The sequence below is a fragment of the Schistocerca cancellata genome, chromosome 1 (assembly GCF_023864275.1).
Source record: "Schistocerca cancellata isolate TAMUIC-IGC-003103 chromosome 1, iqSchCanc2.1, whole genome shotgun sequence".
Taxonomy (NCBI): Eukaryota; Metazoa; Arthropoda; class Insecta; order Orthoptera; family Acrididae; genus Schistocerca; species Schistocerca cancellata.
Genome location: NC_064626.1, coordinates 1,205,790,783 through 1,205,812,655, shown reverse-complemented (window position 1 = coordinate 1,205,812,655; position 21,873 = coordinate 1,205,790,783). Strand labels below are relative to the sequence as shown.

Genomic DNA, 21,873 nt, shown 5'->3' with positions numbered 1-21,873 from the left:
TACGCTTGATTATACAATTATTACGGATTTACTGAAAATATTTAAATACATTGACCGAAAGAGCAGAGAAAAGCATGCAGAGCGACAACATGAATTTCCGAACAATACCTAATCTCATAGATCGTAGCAAATTATTACAGTTTTAAGTAAGCTCAGACAGATTCCACGTACGCGTACACCACAATTACTCTACACGCAAACATATGGGTTACACTTGTCTGGTGTGAGACGTTCCCGGGGGAGGGGGGGGGGGGTCCGCCGGGGCCGAACCGCACAACAGCCCTGGGTTCGGTGTGGGGCGGCGGAGGGGTGAAGTGGACTGCGGTAGTCGTCGTGGGGTTGTGGACCACTGCGGCTGCGGCGGGGACGGAGCGTCTCCGTCGTTTCTAGGTCCCCGGTTGACATACAATAGAATACAATACAAGCTCAGACAGTGCTATCAGTGTGCGCCGGACCGAGACTCGAATTCAGGATCTTTTCCTTTCGCGGGCAAGTGCTCTATCAACTGAGCTACCCAAGCACGACTCACGAGCCGTCCTCAAAGCCTTAATTCCACCAGTACCTTCGTCTGCTACATTCCAAACTTCACAGAAGCTCTTCTGCATACCTTGCAGAACTAGCAGTCCTGGAAGAAGGGACAATATACCAAATTTTATATAATGAAGCACCTACCGAAGCATAAGCTCCTCTGTTTTTCTACAAGGAACTACCTCGTGAACCCCTGTTATGAATGAAATGTGAAGGGTTTTTAGATGAAGTACCGTGTGCTACTGATTGGGAAACGGTTACAACTAGCTACAGCGTCGATATTGAACGTTTCAACTATGTAATCCGCTGCTGCTCTTGCCATATCACAGCTGACTGTGTGGGCATCTGGGAACATTATCTGGTGGGAGGTTACAAACATTAATAGAGCGTGTATTGAAGAGTAAGGAAACACCATATTCTCGCAAGGGGCTTCTGGCGTTAATCCCTAGTTTAGTGGAGAGGCAAACAGTTCTGCATTATTTTTCCTAACTTTTCATTGTTGTTAATCTTTACCAGATTTGGGATTGCTCGTCCTACTAACAACTTAGTGTACAACTGTCTTCCAGGATAGGTGAACAGCTGACAGCTGCATTCGTAATGCAGTGAACGTATACTGCAGCAACGAGCTTTAACGTGACACCATCTTGCGGAACGAGTTGGACGTCTACTTGTACAATATAATGCTGCGTATCAGGAAAAGTAACCAGATAACTTTTGTGCTTGTGTTGCAGTGAACGTGTACGACGGAAACCAGCTGAACGTGACGCGCATCTCGCGAACCGAGATGGGCGCCTACCTGTGCATAGCCTCCAACGGAGTGCCGCCCTCCGTCAGCAAGAGGATCACCGTCGACGTCGAGTGTGAGTCGACTTGGCTGTTGGCAGACCTGACTGTCAAAGTGTGTCGTTCTTCATCATTTAATAGATGTTTACTGTGCTGTAGGAATTGTCTTGTCAGTGAACTTGTGAATGGAGCTACACTACTGGCCATTTAAATTGCTGCATCACGAAGATGACGTGTTACAGACTCGAAATTTAACCGACAGGAAGAAGATGCTGTGATATGCATGTGATTAGCTTTTCGGAGCATTCACCCAGGTTGGCGCCGGTGGCGACACCTTCAACGTGCTGAAATGAGGAAAGTTTACAGCCGATTTCTCATACACATACAGCAGTTGACCGGCGTTTCCTGGTGAAACGTTGTTGTAATGTCTTGTATAAGGACGAGAGATGCGAAACATCACGTTTCCGACTTTGATAAAGGTCGGATGGTAGCCTATCGCGATTGCGGTTTATTGTATCACGACATTGCTACTCGCGTTAGTCCAGATCCAATGACTGTTAGCAGAACATGGAATCGGCAGGTTCAGGAGGGTAATACGGAACGCCGTACTGGATCCCAACGGCCTCGTATCACTAGCAGGCGAGATGAGAGGCATCTTATCCGCATGGCTGTAACGGATCGTGCAGCCACGTCTCGATCCCTGAGTCAACATATGGGGACGTTTGCAAGACAACAACCAACTGCTTGAACAGTTCGACGGCGTTTGCAGCAGCATGGACTATCATCTCAGAGACCGTGGCTGCGGTTACCCTTGACGCTGCATCACAGACAGGAGTGCCTGCGATGGTGTACTCCACGACGAACCTAGGTGCACGACTGGCAAAACATCTTTTTTTCTGATGAATTCAGGTTCTGTTTACAGCATCGTGATGGTCGCATCCGTGTTTGGCGACATCGCGATGAACGCACATTTGAAGCATCTATTCGTCATCGCCATACTGGCGTATCACCCGGTCTGATGGTATGGGGTGCCATTGGTTACACGTCTCGGTCACCTCTTGTTCGCAGTGACGGCACTTTGAACAGTGGACGTTATATTTCAGATGTGTTCCGACCCGTGCCTCTACCCTTCATTCGATTCAGCAGGATAATGCACGACGGCATGTTGCAGGTCCTGTGTGGGCCTTTCTGGATACAGAACATGTTCGACTGCTGCCCTGGCCAGCACATTCTCCAGATCTCTCACCAACTGAAAACGTCTGATCAATGGTGGCCGAGCAACTGGCTCGTCACAATACGCCAGTCACTACTCTTGATGAACTGTGGTGTCGTGTTGAAGCTCAATGGGCAGCTGTACCTGTACACGCCATTCAAGCTCTGTTTGATTCAATGCCCAGGCGTATCATGTCCGTTATTACGGCTAGAGGTGGTTGTTCTGGGTACTGATTTCTCAGGATCAATGCACCCAAATTGCGTGAAAACGTAATCACATGTCAGTTCTAGTATAATATATTTGTCACATGAATACCCGTTTATCATCTGCATTTCTTCTTGGTGTAACAATTTTAATGGCCAGTAGTGTATTTGTAGAAACATTGGATAGTACCGAACAGACATATTTAACAATTTGGATGAAGGAAAATGGAAAAATATCCATATAAATCAACCTCATAGGATCCTTCGTTTTACAGTAATTAAAAATATAACATAGTACGAAGTCCTCAAGAACTACACCAGTCTGTAAAACTTAAGAACGAAATCAACTTCCGCGTGACATGTCGTTGTCAAGTGACATTCCTCGATGAATCTTCGACCATACATAGAAACAATTGCTACAGTGTAGTTACGGAGGCAACTGAAAGAAATACAGAATGAGACGAACAGAAGAGACCATTTTAATCATTGCCAGTAATCACACCGAAGTCAGCACTATTTATGATGGCCTCCTGGGCATTGATATTGTGGTATTCCAGCCCGTTTGACGACTACAAGATGGTCATTGTTGCATGTGGACGTGGTACTATGCATGTCTCCAACGCAACCGACACCTGCTTGATGAGATTTAAGTCTGGGAAACGGGCTGGCAAGTGCATTCACCGAATATCCTCCGCATCGTCATCCATGAAATTGAAGTAAGATGTGAATACACACCCGAAAAGACGCACATGGAAAAAAAGTACAGTATCACAGTAACACTGAACGGTGAGTTTCCCGTATTCAAATATTATAACCCCTCATGCCATAAGATCTGGACTACCAAAACGAACATGTTCGACAGTGTTTCTGGATGCATTATGTGTTTCCACCTCTGAGCATGTGCGATTATGTAAGAAAATTGTCGAACATTATCGACGTCAATGTTATGAGACGTTTCTGCCTTAATAACGTTAGCTGTTGGAATCAATTGCTTTAAGTAGTACCAGAGATGACACCCGTATTCGAAAGGACGCATCTCAACTGTGCTGCTTTTCTTCTGATTATTAGTTATTGGCCGTTGACGCATTTTGATAGTGTCTCTTCAATCAATATAGCATAGTGGTCAGTCGATAGCAAAATAAGATTCTAAATAGCAAATAAAACTGCTTTTTAACCAACTCATTGATAGAATAACCATTGTATTCACTGAATGTTCCCTGATATGTTTCACCTCCACAAAGATCCCTTCACTATGAGTCTGTGGGTCGAGAAACTTACCTCAACAAGTCCAAACATTCAGTGGTCTTGTTCTACTCCTCTGCAACATCCGCATGGGTCCAGCGGACATCTTACGATAAATATTTACCCTCTAACGTCTCAATTTTTTTTTTTTTTTGGAAATTTGTGGTAAGGTCTTATGGAACCAAACTGCTGAGGTCATCAGTCCCTAGGCTTACGCATTACTTAATCTAACATAAACTAACCTACGCTAAGGACGACACACACACACCCATGCCCGAGGGAGGATTCGAACCTCCGACTGGGCGAGCCGTGCGGACCGTGACAAGACGCCTGAGACCGCGTGGTTACCCCACGCCGCTGACGACTGGCAAGTGAAGTATCTCTCTCTCGCCCAATGGGTGTCCTTTTTGTATCGCTACCACCATCTTCACTATCATGTACTTTAGCCCATAGTGTACTGTCTAAGAAGCCTTCATACTCGGTTCACTAGACAAACAATGAAACAAATTGCATTAATGACTTTTATTACAATTGGTAAAATACAATACATAGCTTTGGCAACCACACAGATGTGTCGTAAGCAAAGGGCGACACACGAAATAATCAGTCTTTGTGGTGACTGCTGATCTCCAACTGACAGAAGTCTTTCCTGAACTGCTATCGAAGTGCGTAATGTTGATGCTGCCATCCAAGACACTAATCTTGAAGCTGGATTGAACTGAGCCTTCACAAGGCGAGCGCGGCGCTTACGTCCTCTTCACCTGGCGGCTTTTTTTTTCCTTTATTGAATTTCGATTCCCCCCGAAGGGGGCGGGCTGGCAGCAGCTTATTACGCTACTCTGCAGCCTACAGACTTTTTAAAACGTAAGAAGAAGTTAAGAAACAATAAAAGCACGCGATAAAACGGTGACTTAAATTGTAAAACGGCGGAAAATTGTGGAAAGTTAAGACATAAAGCAAAAGATTGGCAAAGCGAATAAAATACAGAGGAAGCAGACAGGTAACATAGTAGACAGATAATTAAAAAAAACATGGCGACAGTCTGGTTTCTGTTCGCAAGAGATATAAAATCACACCCAGCGACAGTATGATGTCCGTTTGCAACATTTCGGAAAAGACACACAACACTGAACCCTCACTGTAAACTTTGCACTGACATGTCGGCACAAAGAGGACACACCATAGCCTAGTACAGATGGGGGGTGGGGGGGTGGCCCTGGACAGATGAGGTGAAAAACAAAGAGGGAGGAGAGGAAAAACGAAAGGGGGGGCCAAAGGAGGGAGAGGACTCATAAGGGGGGGGGGGAGGGGCAGGGCAGACACGAGAGGGAATGGGAAAAGGCAAAGCAGGGAAATGCAAAAGGACTCGGGGGAGAGAAGGGGGGCAGAGAGAGGGTAGGTGGGGAAGGCTAGATGATGGTCCGACAGACTTGTACCGCTCCAGAGGGACGCCTCGACGTTGCATGCAGCCACTGACAACAACAGTTGGTCAGATGTATACACCTGCAGGAAAGGGGAATATCTTGGCTGACGCATTTAAAGCGAACTTCCGCCCTCTGCGGGACCCGATGAAACACGCTGACGTCCAGATGGTTGATGAACGACTTAAAATTTTTCTTTCTGCTGATGGATGAGACATAGAAGATCAAGAACCCATCTCATCATCCAAAATACAATATCCGAAAGTGCTTCCCCCCAAGTAATCTCCGGGCATGATAAAATCGACGACAAGATGTTAAAAGAACAGCCTTCGCAAGCAATCGACTATCTCACCTGCACCTTCTCCTACATACTGCAGTAAAGAGTTTATCCCACGGCGTGGAAGCAAGCGGCAGTTGACGCGGTTCCCAGAACTTTGAAATAGCTAACGGGCAATAAGGTTACTACCAACAGTGAACAAGGACTTTGAGTGCATTGTCCTTCAAAGACTAGACCGCCATCTTAAACAAGACGAGGTTCTATCGGCAGAGCAGTTTGGCTTCAGACCTGGACATTCCTCATCTCAGCAGCCACTCCGGTTAGTGGAAGAATTCTTACAAACCTTCAGCAACAAGGAATACTGTGACATAAAACTATTAGATGACACGCGCGTATTGCAGTGTCTGGCACCGTAGGCTCTTGTACAAGCTTTACACACACGGAATGACTGGGTCACTGGTGAAGTTAGTCGCTGGCGGCTTAGAAGGCAGGATCTTCGTCGTCAGGACTACTCACAGTGAATCAGTGCCCCGAGAAGTAAGTGCATGAGTACCACAGATGTCGGAAACAGTCTCTGCTTTGTATAATGCCCATGCGACCGGCCTCCCTATGTCGCCACGTGTCACCCGATATTGAGAGCTGGTTTCTCAGGATGGAGCAGGATAAGGTTACGATTGTAATCAGTTACTCTCGGTTGCACAACAAATACGTAAACTTTATTTAAAGCAAAATTTTAAAACAATCTCTTAAAAACAACACAACTGACTGTATGACGGCTGAAGACCTTACCACGGAAAAAATTCAACGTTTTAGAGCCGAAGACCACCAACAATAACCTCAAACAACAAACGGATGAAGGCTTGAATTAGAAGTCAGAAGAACAAATTCCAAATAGTACGTATTAAGATAAATACATCGTTTTAGAACAAACTGTAACACGGCTGAAGGCCTTATTATGAAAGAAGTGAAATTATCACTCGGCTGAAGGCCAAAAACAATTCCAAATAACAAACGGCTGAAGGCCTGAATTAGAAGTCAGGAAAACCATTCCAAATAGCACACATCTTAACAAATACCTTGCTTTTAAAGCAAGTTTGCTTTAAGAAAACTTATTGCAACGTGGCTGAAGGCCTTATCACGAAAGAAGTGAAATTATTGCTCAGCTGAAGGCAACACACAACTTCAAATAACAAACGGCTGAAGCCTGAATTAGAAGTCAGAAAAATAATTACAAATATCACACATTTCAACAAATACTTTGCTTTTAAAACAAGTTTGCTTTAAAAAATATTTATTGTAACACAGGTGAAAGACTTATTATGAAAGAGTGAAATTATTGCTCGACTGAAGGCCACACGCAACTTCAAATCACAAACGGCTGAAGGTCTGAATTGGAAGTCAGGAAAACAATTCCAAATAGGATTTTTAAAGTAAATCCCTTACTTTTAAAACAAGTTTGCTTAAAAAAAGACTTACTGTAACACATATGAAGACCTTATCACCAAAGTAGTGAAATTATTGCTCGGCCAAAGGCCACACCAACAATAATTAGAAAATTACCAATATCCTTAAAACAAACATTACAATCTAAGGAATCAGGACAAGCAGTTCTCAGCAAGTGTTCCAAGGGTCGGCCTGGGAAGGTAACTCAAACATAACGTAAGGTGAGACAGGAGTTGTACTCACGTAACAGGATAGCAACTCAAACTATGGGCAGCTTAAGTTCCGACCGAGCGACTAACCAATCCGCCTAACGTAACGTCCGATCACCGGCACAACGATGCAATATTTTTAGGCAAGGGCGAAGAGACTGACAGCACTACGTCTTCAGAAAACACGCAAGGTCAAAGGCAACAATAGGACCAAGGCAGACCTCCAAAAAAAAAATGCACAGTAAAATACAAGAGACTGTCGAGCTATACGCCGTGTCGGACATCATCATCACGACAAGGAAAGGTACAATGCTGGAAAAGTATGGTAACCTCCAGGGCAGGTAACTGGGGCGTTAGCGGCCACAATGCAGAAAATACCGCTGGTTGTACTTCACTCATAAGAATAATAATAATTCAATGATACATAACAGAGATAGACGGCTGCAATATTTCACCGCCTCGAAACACTTCACTCGTTGCCGCTAGGCTCAGCAGTCCTGGGAGCAACAACCCGCCGACCAAAGGCGAGATCTCAGAATAGTCGAGGTTGCATTAGCAGTTAACTCTTCACTCAACTTAAACGTCGAGGGTTCGGTGTGCAACGAAGTGGCCGCCTTCGCAACTACCCGTCCCCGTTCCGGCAGTGGCAGCACGCCGATATCGGCCCCGGCTTGCCCTAGCGCTGCACGGATCTTCTCGCTGCTGCGCCCCCAACCGACCTGATATCCGTTCGCCAATTTCCACTCCACACAACGCGAGCCGGAAATACTAGCGGTAGCTCCAAAGATAGTACGACAGTACTCGTATCGATAGGCGCTGCTGCTGCCACTCATGGGCAGGCAAGCCAGCAACTTAGTGACGCCAGTAAATCGAATAAGAAACGAGATGCCATAACCGCAATGACAATTTGCCAAGCAATAAACGGCATGAACACGAGCCGCACAAGGCTCCGATATGTCTATGTCGATGACACCGCACTCATCTGCCGGATTAAGTTGCCCGCAGCTGGCCAGCGAAGGCTACAGACAGACTGCACTGACAACGAGCGATAGGCAGTGGGCTGGCTCATACATTCCTGGAAATTGAAATAAGAACACCGTGAATTCATTGTCCCAGGAAGGGGAAACTTTATTGACACATTCCTGGGGTCAGATACATCACATGATCACACTGACAGAACCACAGGCACATAGACACAGGCAACAGAGCATGCACAATGTCGGCACTAGTACAGTGTATATCCACCTTTCGCAGCAATGTAGGCTGCTATTCTCCCATGGAGACGATCGTAGAGATGCTGGATGTAGTCCTGTGGAATGGCTTGCCATGCCATTTCCACCTGGCGCCTCAGTTGGACCAGCGTTCGTGCTGGACGTGCAGACCGCGTGAGACGACGCTTCATCCAGTCCCAAACATGCTCAATGGGGTACAGATCCGGAGATCTTGCTGGCCAGGGTAGTTGACTTACACCTTCTAGAGCACGTTGGGTGGCACGGGATACATGCGGACGTGCATTGTCCTGTTGGAACAGCAAGTTCCCTTGCCGGTCTAGGAATGGTAGAACGATGGGTTCGATGACGGTTTGGATGTACCGTGCACTATTCAGTGTCCCCTCGACGATCACCAGTGGTGTACGGCCAGTGTAGGAGATCGCTCCCCACACCATGATGCCGGGTGTTGGCCCTGTGTGCCTCGGTCGTATGCAGTCCTGATTGTGGCGCTCATCTTCACGGCGCCAAACACGCATACGACCATCATTGGCACCAAGGCAGAAGCGACTCTCATCGCTGAAGACGACACGTCTCCATTCGTCCCTCCATACACGCCTGTCGCGACACCACAGGAGGCGGGCTGCACGATGTTGGGGCGTGAGCGGAAGACGGCCTAACGGTGTGCGGGACCGTAGCCCAGCTTCATGGAGACGGTTGCGAATGGTCCTCGCCGATACCCCAGGAGCAACAGTGTCCCTAATTTGCTGGGAAGTGGCGGTGCGGTCCCCTACGGCACTGCGTAGGATCCTACGGTCTTGGCGTGCATCCGTGCGTCGCTGCGGTCCGGTCCCAGGTCGGCGGGCACTTGCACCTTCCGCCGACCACTGGCGACAACATCGATGTACTGTGGAGACCTCACGCCCCACGTGTTGAGCAATTCGGCGGTACGTCCACCCGGCCTCCCGCATGCCCACTATACGCCCTCGCTCAAAGTCCGTCAACTGCACATACGGTTCACGTCCACGCTGTCGCGGCATGCTACCAGTGTTAAAGACTGCGATGGAGCTCCGTATGCCACGGCAAACTGGCTGACACTGACGGCGGCGGTGCACAAATGCTGCGCAGCTAGCGCCATTCGACGGCCAACACCGCGGTTCCTGGTGTGTCCGCTGTGCCGTGCGTGTGATCATTGCTTGTACAGCCCTCTCGCAGTGTCCGGAGCAAGTATGGTGGGTCTGACACACCGGTGTCAATGTGTTCTTTTTTCCATTTCCAGGAGTGTAGGTTTTAATGCTGCAAACAGTCAAGCTCTACTACTGACTACGAGGCGTCCTCCAAACATCCCTATCACTATGCTCTTCAACTTCCCGCTTCCATGGTCGTCAACTACAAAGTACCCTGGAGTGACAGTGGACCGCCGACTTCTATGGGAGAACCACGTCACTGAAGTCCGAAACAAGACGACCAGCGCCCTGCCCGCTCTTTGCCAGGTCATTAATGAGCTTTCGGCTCTCTCCACTGCACGTGGCCTTCAGATTTATAGGTCTTACATCTGGCCGATGACGGATTACTCCTGCCCCGTCTGAAAATGCCTGCGTGGACTCATCACAGAAGCTAAAACGCCTCCAAAACAAAACTCTACGACAGGTATATCATGCCCCGAGGAGATTTCAAGAGCACGCAGTGACGTTTTACGAAAAGGCAGGAGCTTCCTAAAATCTTTGATTCGTAGCCTTGGGAAACGCAACGACGTCGCCGACCGCTAGAAGTGGCCCGTGGCCCCGCTTGGCAGGCAGTGGGGCAAAAGAAGCTGACTTCCCAGTCAAACCTAATACCTGACACCACGCAGACTCACTGAGACACGAGAAACAGTAAGTAAACAACACCACGCTGAGTAGCAGGCAATACCCACTCGGTAAGAACTGCACCATCAGTACAGAGCAGTTTCTCATAGAGATGATGCTTGCTTGACTAGCAATCAGCATTCACTTACGGTCCGGGCTTCACGCCGGCCGCGCCCAACGCCCCACCCAATAGAGCAGACTCTGAGCTTATGAGATACAGTCCACGTCGACCTGAACCTCACCTTAGACGTGTGGATTTGTGGGCAGTCATTTGTAAATTGTTCCCTCTTCTTGTAACTCACAAAAAAAAAAGAAAATCTGAGAAGTACGGACAGTTACTGGTGAAAAGATTTCTCCTTGTAACTCACCAGGAAGTGTTCAGTGCCTCAATCTCAGTGACCCCTGTTTCTGGCTACTTAGGAGTCAATATTTGCTTCGTGAAGAATACTCCGGTCATCCTTAAATTTGATACGGTATATCTAGCCCTGTGACGGCTACAACACCCTCCATTAGGCAACTGACGATTCCTTGATGCTTCAGTATCAGTCATATCATACGATCCCGTTTTCATCGCATTAGTTTATTTTATCCTCTATTATGTTCAGGCTCTCAATAGTATATCTCCCCATCTAATCTTCAAAATACTTTTTTACTGCAACATATAAAATCTTCTATTTTCTCCGTATCTCAACTCTTCATCGCCCACGTTCAGCTTCCGTATAGGATTACACTCAGTACAAAAAAAAAAGTCAGTAAACACTTTGTAACATGACCGTTGGATTGATGCTACATTGCAACTATACTGCTATTTCCCACAACTCCTTTAACTGAAAGACAGGTAATTCAGTGAATGACGATATGAAGAAGCGGATAATGACAGGCACTATGAAGAACAGTTATTATTATGAGGTCACGAACAAAACGATTAGTATCGAAACGAAACTCACAGCAGGTTCTTTGAAACATGCACAATTAATTAAGGTCCTGCATGCCACTATGCGACTAGTTATGTTCACACAGAAACTCTGAAGTGAAATTACGTGGCGGGGCTAATCATATACCAATAACATATAGGTAGCAATTTTTACCGAACAGTGCCGGCCCGCTCATATTCTCAACCCAACCGCGCGGCTCACGTAACACAGCTCTGCCTGCCGACTGCAGACTGCCAACCAAAGTCCGTGGAAGAATAAGGACGGGGATTAAGCGTTCTGAGCCGCTACTGGCTGACGCTGTAACGTCACTAAGAACAGCATTTTCTTCGGGAACAGTGTTATAACACGTGGACCGCTCACTGTATTTGTAGTATGCATTTGTGATATATTTTAGTTTCTACTGAAATAAGCCCGCATCTCGTGGTCGTGCGGTAGCGTTCTCGCTTCCCACGCCCGGGTTCCCGGTTTCGATTCCCGGCGGGGTCAGGGATTTTCTCTGCCTCGTGATGGCTGGGTGTTGTGTGATGTCCTTAAGTTAGTTAGGTTTAAGTAGTTCTAAGTTCTAGGGGACTGATGACCATAGATGTTAAATCCCATAGTGCTCAGAGCCATTTGAACCATTTTTTTTTCTACTGAAATAATGAAATGTAAAATTACTATTCTGCTATTTCTGGAATGTTATAGGCAACGGCCTTGCCGCAGCGGATACACCGATTCCCGTCAGATCACCGAAGTTAAGCGCTGTCGGGCGAGGCCGGCACTTGGATGGGTGACCATCCGGGCCGCCATGCACTGTTGCCATTTTTCGGGGTGCACGCAGCCTCGTGATGCCAATTGAGGACCTACTCGACCGAATAGTAGCGGCTCCGGTCAAAGAAAACAATCATAAAGACCGGGAGAGCGGTGTGCTGCCCACACGCCCCTCCTATCCGCATCCTCAGCTGAGGATGACACGGCTGTCGGATGGTCCCGGTGGGCCACTTGTGGCCTGAAGACGGAGTGCTATTTCTAGAATGTTACATTCTGTAACTTTTCTGGCGCTTAAACAGACACTGCCGGTTTTTTAAAAACTTCAGGCATTTTCGAAACATGCATTTAGAGACGTATTGTATAATTCGTTCTTGCTGTTTTCTGTCAAAGTAAATGCTCGAAATGAGTTTGCAAGCTTCTAAATTGGCTCTGAGAAAAGTTTTAACGAGTAAAAAAGATCTATATTGCCCTCATTTTCATGTTATGTGAACCTTAGCTAATAGGTGGACACTTCCGTTTTTACAAAAAGAATTATACAACTGCCTTATTTGCAGAAAGCAAAAGAATTACACAGTAGCGCCAAAGAAACGGGTATAGGCGTGTGTATCCATATACAGAGATATGTGAACAGACAGAATACGGCGCTACGGTCGGCAACACCTATATAAGACAACATGTGTCCAGGGCAGTTGTTAGATCGGCTACTGCTGCTACAATAACAGGTTATCAAGATTTAAGTGAGTTTGAACGTGGTGGTGTAGCCGGCGCACGAGCGATGGGACACACCATCTAAATTCAAATGGCTCTGAGCACTATGCGACTTAACTTCTAAGGTCATCAGTCGCCTAGAACTTAGAACTAATTAAACCTAACTAACCTAAGGACAACCTAACATCCATGCCCGAGGCAGGATTCGAACCTGCGACCGTAGCGGTCGACGCGGCATCTCCGAGGTAGCGATGAAGTGGGGATTTTCCCGTACGACCATTTCACGAGCGCACCGTGAGTATCAGGAATCCGGGAAAACATCAAATCTCCGTCATCGCTGCGGCCGGAAAAAGATTCTCCATGAACGGGACCAACGACGACTGAAGAGAATCGTTGAGCGGGCAGGAGTGCAACGCTTACGCATATTGTTACAGATTTCAGTGCTGAGCCATTAACAATATGAGCGTGCGGACCATTCAACAAAACATCATCGATATGGGCTTTCAGAGCCGAAGTTCCACTCCGGCATCCTTGATGACTACATGCCCCTCGTATGGGCCCGCCAACATCGACAATGGACTGTTGATGACTGCGACCGTGTTGCCTGGTCGGACGAGTCTCGTTTCAAATTGTATCAAGCGGATGGACATGTACGTACAGGTATGGAGACAACCTCGTGAATCCATGGACCCTGCATGTCAGCAGGTGACTCCTCGAGGTGGTGGAGGCTCTGAAATGGTACGGGGCGTATGCATTTGGAGTGGTATGGGACACCTGATACATCAAGATACGAGTCTGACAGGTGACACGTACGTAAGCAACCTGTATGATCACATGCATACAGGGCCGGCCTTAGCCATCCAGGTGCCCCGGGCGAATCGTCCAGTTGGCGCCCTTTATTGTATAAATAGCGAACCTGGCAGTGCTTTGCAACACGGTATTTGACTGTTTTCATCGCGCATTCGTGAGATTAGCGACGTATGTTGAATGAGACTGAATAATATTTTAGTTTCGCGAAATGGGTGATTGTAAATTGTAATTTTTTTTTTTTTTTTTTTTTTTTTTTTACATGCGTTTAATATGTGGCGCCCCTTGGGCCCCGGCGCCCTGGGCGACCGCCCGGGTCGCCCCACCCTAAAGCCGGCACTGCATGCATACGTTCACGTTCGTTGTGCGTTCCTGCGGAATTGGGCAATTCCAGCAGGAAAATGCGACACGCCACACGTGCAGAATTTCTACAGAGTCGCTGCAGGAACACTCTTCTGAGTCTTAGCACTTCCGCAGGCCACCAAACGCCCCCGATATGAGCGTTATTGAGCATATTTGGGAAGCTTTGCAACGTGCTGTTCAGAAGAAATCTCCATTCCCTCGTAGTCTTACGGATTTATGGACAACCTGCAGGATCCGTGCTGTCAATTTCCTACAGCACCACTTCAGACATTAGTCGAGTCAATGCCAATGTATTTCTGCGTGCTCACTGAGGCCGTACAGGATATTAGGCAGGTGTACCAGTTTCTTTGGCTCTTCAGTGTAGCTAATGAATGTGAAACATCCGTGAAAAATACCTGAGTGGCAACTGAAACTATGAATAATCCAAGAACGCAAAGCTGGCACTACAAGTAGAGGATATCCGAGTTTTTGCCTGTAAAAATTTTACTTTAGTACAAAACGATGCCCAAAGTTTTTGACTTGCAAATGTTCACTCTGATCCATGAAGCCCAATTTGACCTGCATAAGAAACTTCTTATTTCATTGCGTGTATGTATTTATCCTAGTAATCCATTAATTTCTCTCTTCATCTTGGAGACATTGTTTTGTTGATGGCAGCTGACTTTCTTTAATACGTACTCGCGATTCCATGCACTTGTTTTCAGATAAGTATTTCTGCTCAGTAATCGGCTATCTGAATCATTATACGCAAATTTATCATCAAATGTACATTTTATCGGCAATCATTCAGTAGTGGAAGCTTTTCTAAGGTCTCTATGCTTCTTCTAAGGATATCACGTTTGTCGAACAGTTCCTTTCTTTCTTCCGTTGGATATTGTGTGGAATCACTCGTGCTAAAACCATGAGGTAAACTACGATGGAAAAGCATCGCTCTTAAGCATCGTTTTTGCGGTAAATTTGACTGTTCCGAAAGCTCTAACACAACCAGTTTCCTTAAAATGACAAGAGCATATTCAAGCATTTGCAACGTTTAAAGCGTCATTTATACATCACTTCGACAGATAAATGTTTAGCAGATGTGCATCGTGAGGGAAAGCATGAAGCATACTTCAGTCCCTGTAGTGTTGCAATTGTGAGAATTGCAGCGAGCAACACTGTATACTGTCAAGTGTTACTGCTAATAGACACTATTTAAATACGTGATGATACAGGATACTCACAGCTTCTTAATCCATTTACATTCGGTGTCAACAATTTTCTTTTTCTTTAAATTTCTAGTCTTCATTTAAACAGTCCGCAGCTCGTGGTCTCGTGGTAGCGTTCTCGCTTCCCGAGCACGGGGTCCCGGGTTCGATTCCCGACGGGTTCAGGGCTTTTCACCTGCCTCGAGATGACTGGGTGTTGTGCTGTTGTCTTCATCATCATCATTCATCCCCATTACGGTCGGGGGAAGGCAATGGCAAACCGCCTCCACTAGGACCTTGCCTAGTACGGCGGTTCGGGTCTCCCGCGTCGTTCCGCTAAGCTCTGTCAAGGCGTATGGGACATCAGCATTTAAATAGTTTTCCCGTGTCTGATAGAATTGCTTGGTTGTCAAACACAAAACCTTCATTTTTTATCTCTGAAAATTATTTTCTTTCCAAATTTCTCCTACGTTTCCCTCACTACTTCTACAGTGTACAAACTGAATACCATCGAGGATAGACCACAAGCCTATCTCACTTTATCTAAACTACTGCTTCTCTTCTTATGTCCTTCAACACCTATAAGTGCAGTCTGGCTTCTGTACAATTTGTAAATGGTTTTTCCATAACTGTATTTTATCACTGCTGCCTTCAGAATTTCGAAGAGTCTTTTCGGCTTAATACTGAGAAAAACCTTAATCTCTGCCTACTAATATTAAAAGCATAGGTTTTCCTTACATCAGTGTACGCATTTTTAAGATAAGTTGTAGCCTCAGTATTGCCTCGCTTGTCCTTACGTTTCTCCTAAGCTCAAACTGATTTCCCCCAGGCTTGACTTCTTTCCTTCACTCCACCCTTCTGCGAATAACTCTTGACGATATTTTGCAGCCAGGACTAATTAAACAACTGGTTCCGTAAAATTCACGCCCCTTAGCACCAGCCTTCTTTAGATTATAAACTGCTACACTTTTCTTGAAGTCTGAGGGTATTTCACCTGTCTCATATATCTTGCATACCAGATAGAGTATTTTCGTGATGGTACGTTTTCCCGTAGAAGGTTCCAACTAGTTTGTTTCCCACTCTGTAATCTCCTAATTAACTGACTTTTCCTATTTTTGCACTTTCCTTTACTCGTCTGTCACCGAGTGCCTGCCCTGTTGCAGTCTCCCCGATGATCTGGGTGCCGAACCAGCTGGTGGGCGCGCCCTCAGGTACAGACGTGACCATCGACTGCCACACGGAGGCGTACCCTCGCGCCATCAGCTACTGGGTCTACAACAACGTGATGCTGCTGCCCACCAGCAAGTACCACACCGACATCCAGGAGACGTCGTACCGCTCGCACATGAGGCTCACCATCCGGGGCCTCACCGCCAACGACTTCGGCAACTACCGCTGCATCTCCAAGAACTCGCTGGGCGAAACGGAGGGCTCCATCAGGCTCTATGGTGAGTCACTTTGCGCTCTCACCTGGGTCAGTGTTTCCAAGTCGTCTGACTTCTATCTCAGAGTAGCACTTGCATCCACGTCCTCGTTTAGTCAGTGAGTTGTACATTCCTTTGGAAAAAAAGAAGAAACATCAGGATGTGAGTCAGTAATTCCTACACGTCACCTTTTACGCATTGCAATAATACACTCCTGGAAATTGAAATAAGAACACCGTGAATTCATTGTCCCAGGAAGGGGAAACTTTATTGACACATTCCTGGGGTCAGATACATCACATGAACACACTGACAGAACCACAGGCACATAGACACAGGCAACAGAGCATGCACAATGTCGGCACTAGTACAGTGTATATCCACCTTTCGCAGCAATGCAGGCTGCTATTCTCCCATGGAGACGATCGTAGAGATGCTGGATGTAGTCCTGTGGAACGGCTTGCCATGCCATTTCCACCTGGCGCCTCAGTTGGACCAGCGTTCGTGCTGGACGTGCAGACCGCGTGAGACGACGCTTCATCCAGTCCCAAACATGCTCAATGGGGGACAGATCCGGAGATCTTGCTGGCCAGGGTAGTTGACTTACACCTTCTAGAGCACGTTGGGTGGCACGGGATACATGCGGATGTGCATTGTCCTGTTGGAACAGCAAGTTCCCTTGCCGATCTAGGAATGGTAGAACGATGGGTTCGATGACGGTTTGGATGTACCGTGCACTATTCAGTGTCCCCTCGACGATCACCAGTGGTGTACGGCCAGTGTAGGAGATCGCTCCCCACACCATGATGCCGGGTGTTGGCCCTGTGTGCCTCGGTCGTATGCAGTCCTGATTGTGGCGCTCACCTGCACGGCGCCAAACACGCATACGACCATCACTGGCACCAAGGCAGAAGCGACTCTCATCGCTGAAGACGACACGTCTCCATTCGTCCCTCCATTCACGCCTGTCGCGACACCACTGGAGGCGGGCTGCACGATGTTGGGGCGTGAGCGGAAGACGGCCTAACGGTGTGCGGGACCGTAGCCCAGCTTCATGGAGACGGTTGCGAATGGTCCTCGCCGATACCCCAGGAGCAACAGTGTCCCTAATTTGCTAGGAAGTGGCGGTGCGGTCCTCTACGGCACTGCGTAGGATCCTACGGTCTTGGCGTGCATCCGTGCGTCGCTGCGGTCCGGTCCCACGTCGATGGGCACGTGCACCTTCCGCCGACCACTAGCGACAACATCGATGTACTGTGGAGACCTCACGCCCCACGTGTTGAGCAATTCGGCGGTACGTCCACCCAGCCTCCCGCATGCCCACTATATGCCCTCGCTCAAAGTCCGTCAACTGCACATACGGTTCACGTCCACGCTGTCGCGGCATGCTACCAGTGTTAAAGACTGCGATGGAGCTCCGTATGCCACGGCAAACTGGCTGACACAAATGCTGTGCACAAATGCTGCGCAGCTAGCGCCATTCGACGGCCAACACCGCGGTTCCTGGTGTGTCCGCTGTGCCGTGCGTGTGATCATTGCTTGTACAGCCCTCTCGCAGTGTCCGGAGCAAGTATGGTGGGTCTGACACACCGGTGTCAATGTGTTCTTTTTTCCATTTCCAGGAGTGTATAAATTTCTCTATGGAATAAAAGGAGTTGACACAGGGAAACTTTTTCAGTTTGTTATTAAATTTTACTCTGCTGACTGTGACAAATTATATGTCCCTGGGTAAGTGGTTAAAAATTTTAATCGCAGAACCGTGCACCCCTTTTTGCGCTAAAGACAGCCTTCTTGTTGTTGTGGTCATCAGTCCTGAGACTGGTTTGATGCAGCTCTCCATGCTACCCTATTCTGTGCAAGCTTCTTCATCTCCCCGTACTTACTGTAACCCACATCCTTCTGAATCTGCTTAGTGTATTCATCTATTGGTCTCCCTCTACTATTTTTACCCTCCACGCTGCCCTCCAATGCTAAATTTGTGATCCCTTGATGCCTCAGAACATGTCCTACTAACCGGTCGCTTCTTTTTGTCAAGCTGTGCCACATACTCCTCTTCTCCCCAATTCTATTCAATACTTCATCATTAGTTATGTGATCTACCCATCTAATCTTCAGCATTCTTCTGTAGCACCACATATCGAAAGCTTCTATTCTCTTCTTGTCCAAACTATTTATCGTCCATGTTTCACTTCAATACATGGCTACACTCCATACAAATACTTTCAGAAATGACTTCCTGACACTTAAATCTATACTTGATGTTAACAAATTTCTCTTCTTCAGAAACGTTTTCCTTACCATTGCCAGTCTACATTTTATATCTTATTTACTTCGACCATCATCAGTTATTTTGCTCCCCAAATAGCAAAACTCCTTTACTACTTTAAGTGTCTCATTTCCTAACCTAATTCCCTCAGCATCGCCCGACTTAATTCGACCACATTCCATTATCCTCGTTTTGCTTTTGTTCATGTTCATCTTATATCCTCCTTTCAAGACACTGTCCATTCCGTTCAACTGCTCTTCCAAGTCCTTTGCTGTCTCTGATATAATTACAATGTCATCGGCGAATCTCAAAGTTTTTATTTCTTCTCCATGGATTTTAATACCTACTCCTAATTTTTCTTTTGTTTCCTTTACTGCTTGCTCAATATCCAGATTGAATAACATCGGGGAGAGGCTACAACCCTGTCTCACTCCCTTCCCAACCACTGCCTCCATTTCATGCCCCTCGACTCTTATAACCGCCATCTGGTTTCTGTACAAATTGTAAATGCCTTTCGCTCCCTGTATTTTCCCCCTGCCTCCTTTAGAATTTGAAAGAGAGTATTCCAGTCAATATTGTCAAAAGCTTTCTCTAAGTCTACAAATGCTGGAAACGTAGGTTTGCCTTTCCTTAATATTTCTTCTAAGATAAGTCGTAAGGCAGTATTGCCTCACGTGTTCCAACATTTCTTCGGAATCCAAACTGATCTCTCCCGAGGTCGGCTTCCACCAGTTTTTCCATTCGTCTGTAAAGAATTCGCGTTAGTATTTTGCAGCTGTGACTTATTAAACTGATAGTTCGGTAATTTTCACATCTGTCAACACCTGCTTTCTTTGGGATTGGAATTATTATATTCTTCTTGAAGTCTGAGAGTATTTCGCCTGTCTCATACATCTCGCTGACCAGATGGTGGAGTTTTGTCAGGACTGGCTCTCCCAAGGCCGTCAGTAGTTCTAATGGAATGTTGTCTACTCCCGGAGCCTTGTTTCGACTCAGGTCTTTCAGTGCTCTGTCAAACTCTTCACGCAGTATCGTATCTCCCATTTCATCTTCATGTATATCCTCTTCCATTTCCATAATATTGTCCTCAAGTACATCGCCCTTGTATAGACCCTCTATATACTCCTTCCACCTTTCTGCTTTCCCTTCTTTGCTCCACAGCCTTACTGTGGAGTAATGAATGTCATGTTCCGAAAAAAATATTCCATATAATATGACTGAAGGAGAAATATGCAAAATATATCAATTTACAGATTTGACTCCCCCATGATTTGCAAAGATTCTGAGTGAAAATGTGGCTGAACGACGTCGACCTACAAGTTACAAAACGAGCTTTATACAGTTTAAATTCTCATCAGTATGGACACCTGAAATTTTGGAATTTTTTCATTGCCTCCTCATGTGTTGCACTTACCGTCAGTGTAATACAGCTAGTTGTACAGAACTGTATACATAATATCTTGTTTATTTCAGCGTGAGACTATCAAAGAAAAACAGTTAGTGATTCTTTTAAGAACATTGTTTGCCATTTGTTCTGATTCTGTGCGGAGGCTTGGACTGATCACAGTACTAGTGACGTCTGCAAAAAGAACTGATTCTGTTTGTTGTATATGTAAACGGATTATCGTTTACATACACGAGAAACAATAGTAGATCTATGATTCAGCGTTGGGGAACCCTATACATGATTTCTCCCCAGTCAGTATTTGTACTGTTTGCATTCGTTAGATGTAATCGTATCTCCGCCTTCCCTTACAGTTTTTGCCGACTACAGCTCTCCCTACCGCTATGGAAGTTCCGTGATGTCTTAACAAATATCCTGTCATTTCGCACCTTCTCGACATTTTCCACATGTTCCTTTCCTCGGCGTTCATATAGAGGGCCTCCTCATTCATTATCAGTTCACTTCATTTTCAGCGTCTATTTTTTTTTAATTCACTTCCAAACCTTGCTCCAAACGTGTAGTCTCATTTCTGCCTCAAATTAAGACCTGTGATGAAAAATATTAGAATTCCTTTGTCTGTGCTATTCTGCTTATTATTTTCTCCTTCCTTCGTCCGTCATACGTTGTTTCCCTTCCACGGCTTCGTTTACTTCGTCTGCGTCGTGGTCAGAAACTTTGATATTAAATTATCGTCAGCATTATTTCTACCGTCCCTCATTTCTTTCGTATTTTTTTCTTTTTTACTCTCAGTTCACATTCTGTTTTGTTAGATTCTTCGTTAAATTCAACATATCGTGTTACCCACGCACACTTTCGCTGAAGTAAGCGATATCATCAGTGAATCTTATCGCTGGTATCCTTTCACACTTCATATTTATTCAACTCTTCAACCTTTACTTTATATCCGTCGTTGCCCTATCTGTGTACAAACTGAACTTCCTTCTCAGTCTTCTATTCTTCGTTCTTACATACAGGGTGAATCACCTACAAGTTGTACCGCAAATATTGCGGAGATGGAAAATGCTATTCACGTGCTGTTTTCACAGAATGGTTTGGTAGTCAGGGGCTCGTATTGTTACCCAATAAAGTGACTGTAATAGTACCTAGAAACTGTAATTTTGCTCAGACATACACTTTTTTAAATGGAAAAATGCGTACTGACATTAACAAACTCAATGTCAATTATGTTTGTTGCAGGATTCTGTGCTTATTATTTGGGAGATATCGTATTTTGAAAAGTTTACGCACCGACGCTTGGTTGTGCTATTCAACCTGCAAAGTTGTTTCATATGTTGTTGTTATGTTTGCATATAGTGTGCTTGTGTTTTCCTCGACTGCATTGCGACTTGCTAGACAGTTAGTGTGTGAGAGTCCAAGCAGTAGGTCATGACTGAACGATGGGATTTACCACTGCAGGAAAAACCGACATGCTGATGGTGTATGAAGAGTGTAGAATGAATGCAGTTCGTTCTTGTGCGCTGTATGTGGCCAGATATCCCAACGGATGTCAACCGTCTCGGCAATCATATATCAACCTTTCCAACCAGTTACGTGAAACTGGTATTGTAACACCAACACAATATAACAGAAATGGTTCAAATGGCTCTGAGCACTTTGG

General features: G+C 46.1%; 1 protein-coding gene and 1 pseudogene across 1 annotated transcript in view; both read left to right on the top strand.

The window, feature by feature from the left end:
- LOC126142041 (lachesin-like) overlaps nt 1-21,873 on the top strand; it is a 703,294-nt gene that overhangs the window by 532,384 nt on the left and 149,037 nt on the right. The window contains exons 6-7 of the mRNA XM_049915285.1: nt 1,260-1,388; nt 16,285-16,569. Of these exons, the coding sequence (XP_049771242.1) occupies nt 1,260-1,388; nt 16,285-16,569 (414 nt within the window). The remainder of the gene's footprint in view (nt 1-1,259; nt 1,389-16,284; nt 16,570-21,873) is intronic.
- LOC126104456 (5S ribosomal RNA) lies at nt 11,993-12,110 on the top strand (annotated as a pseudogene).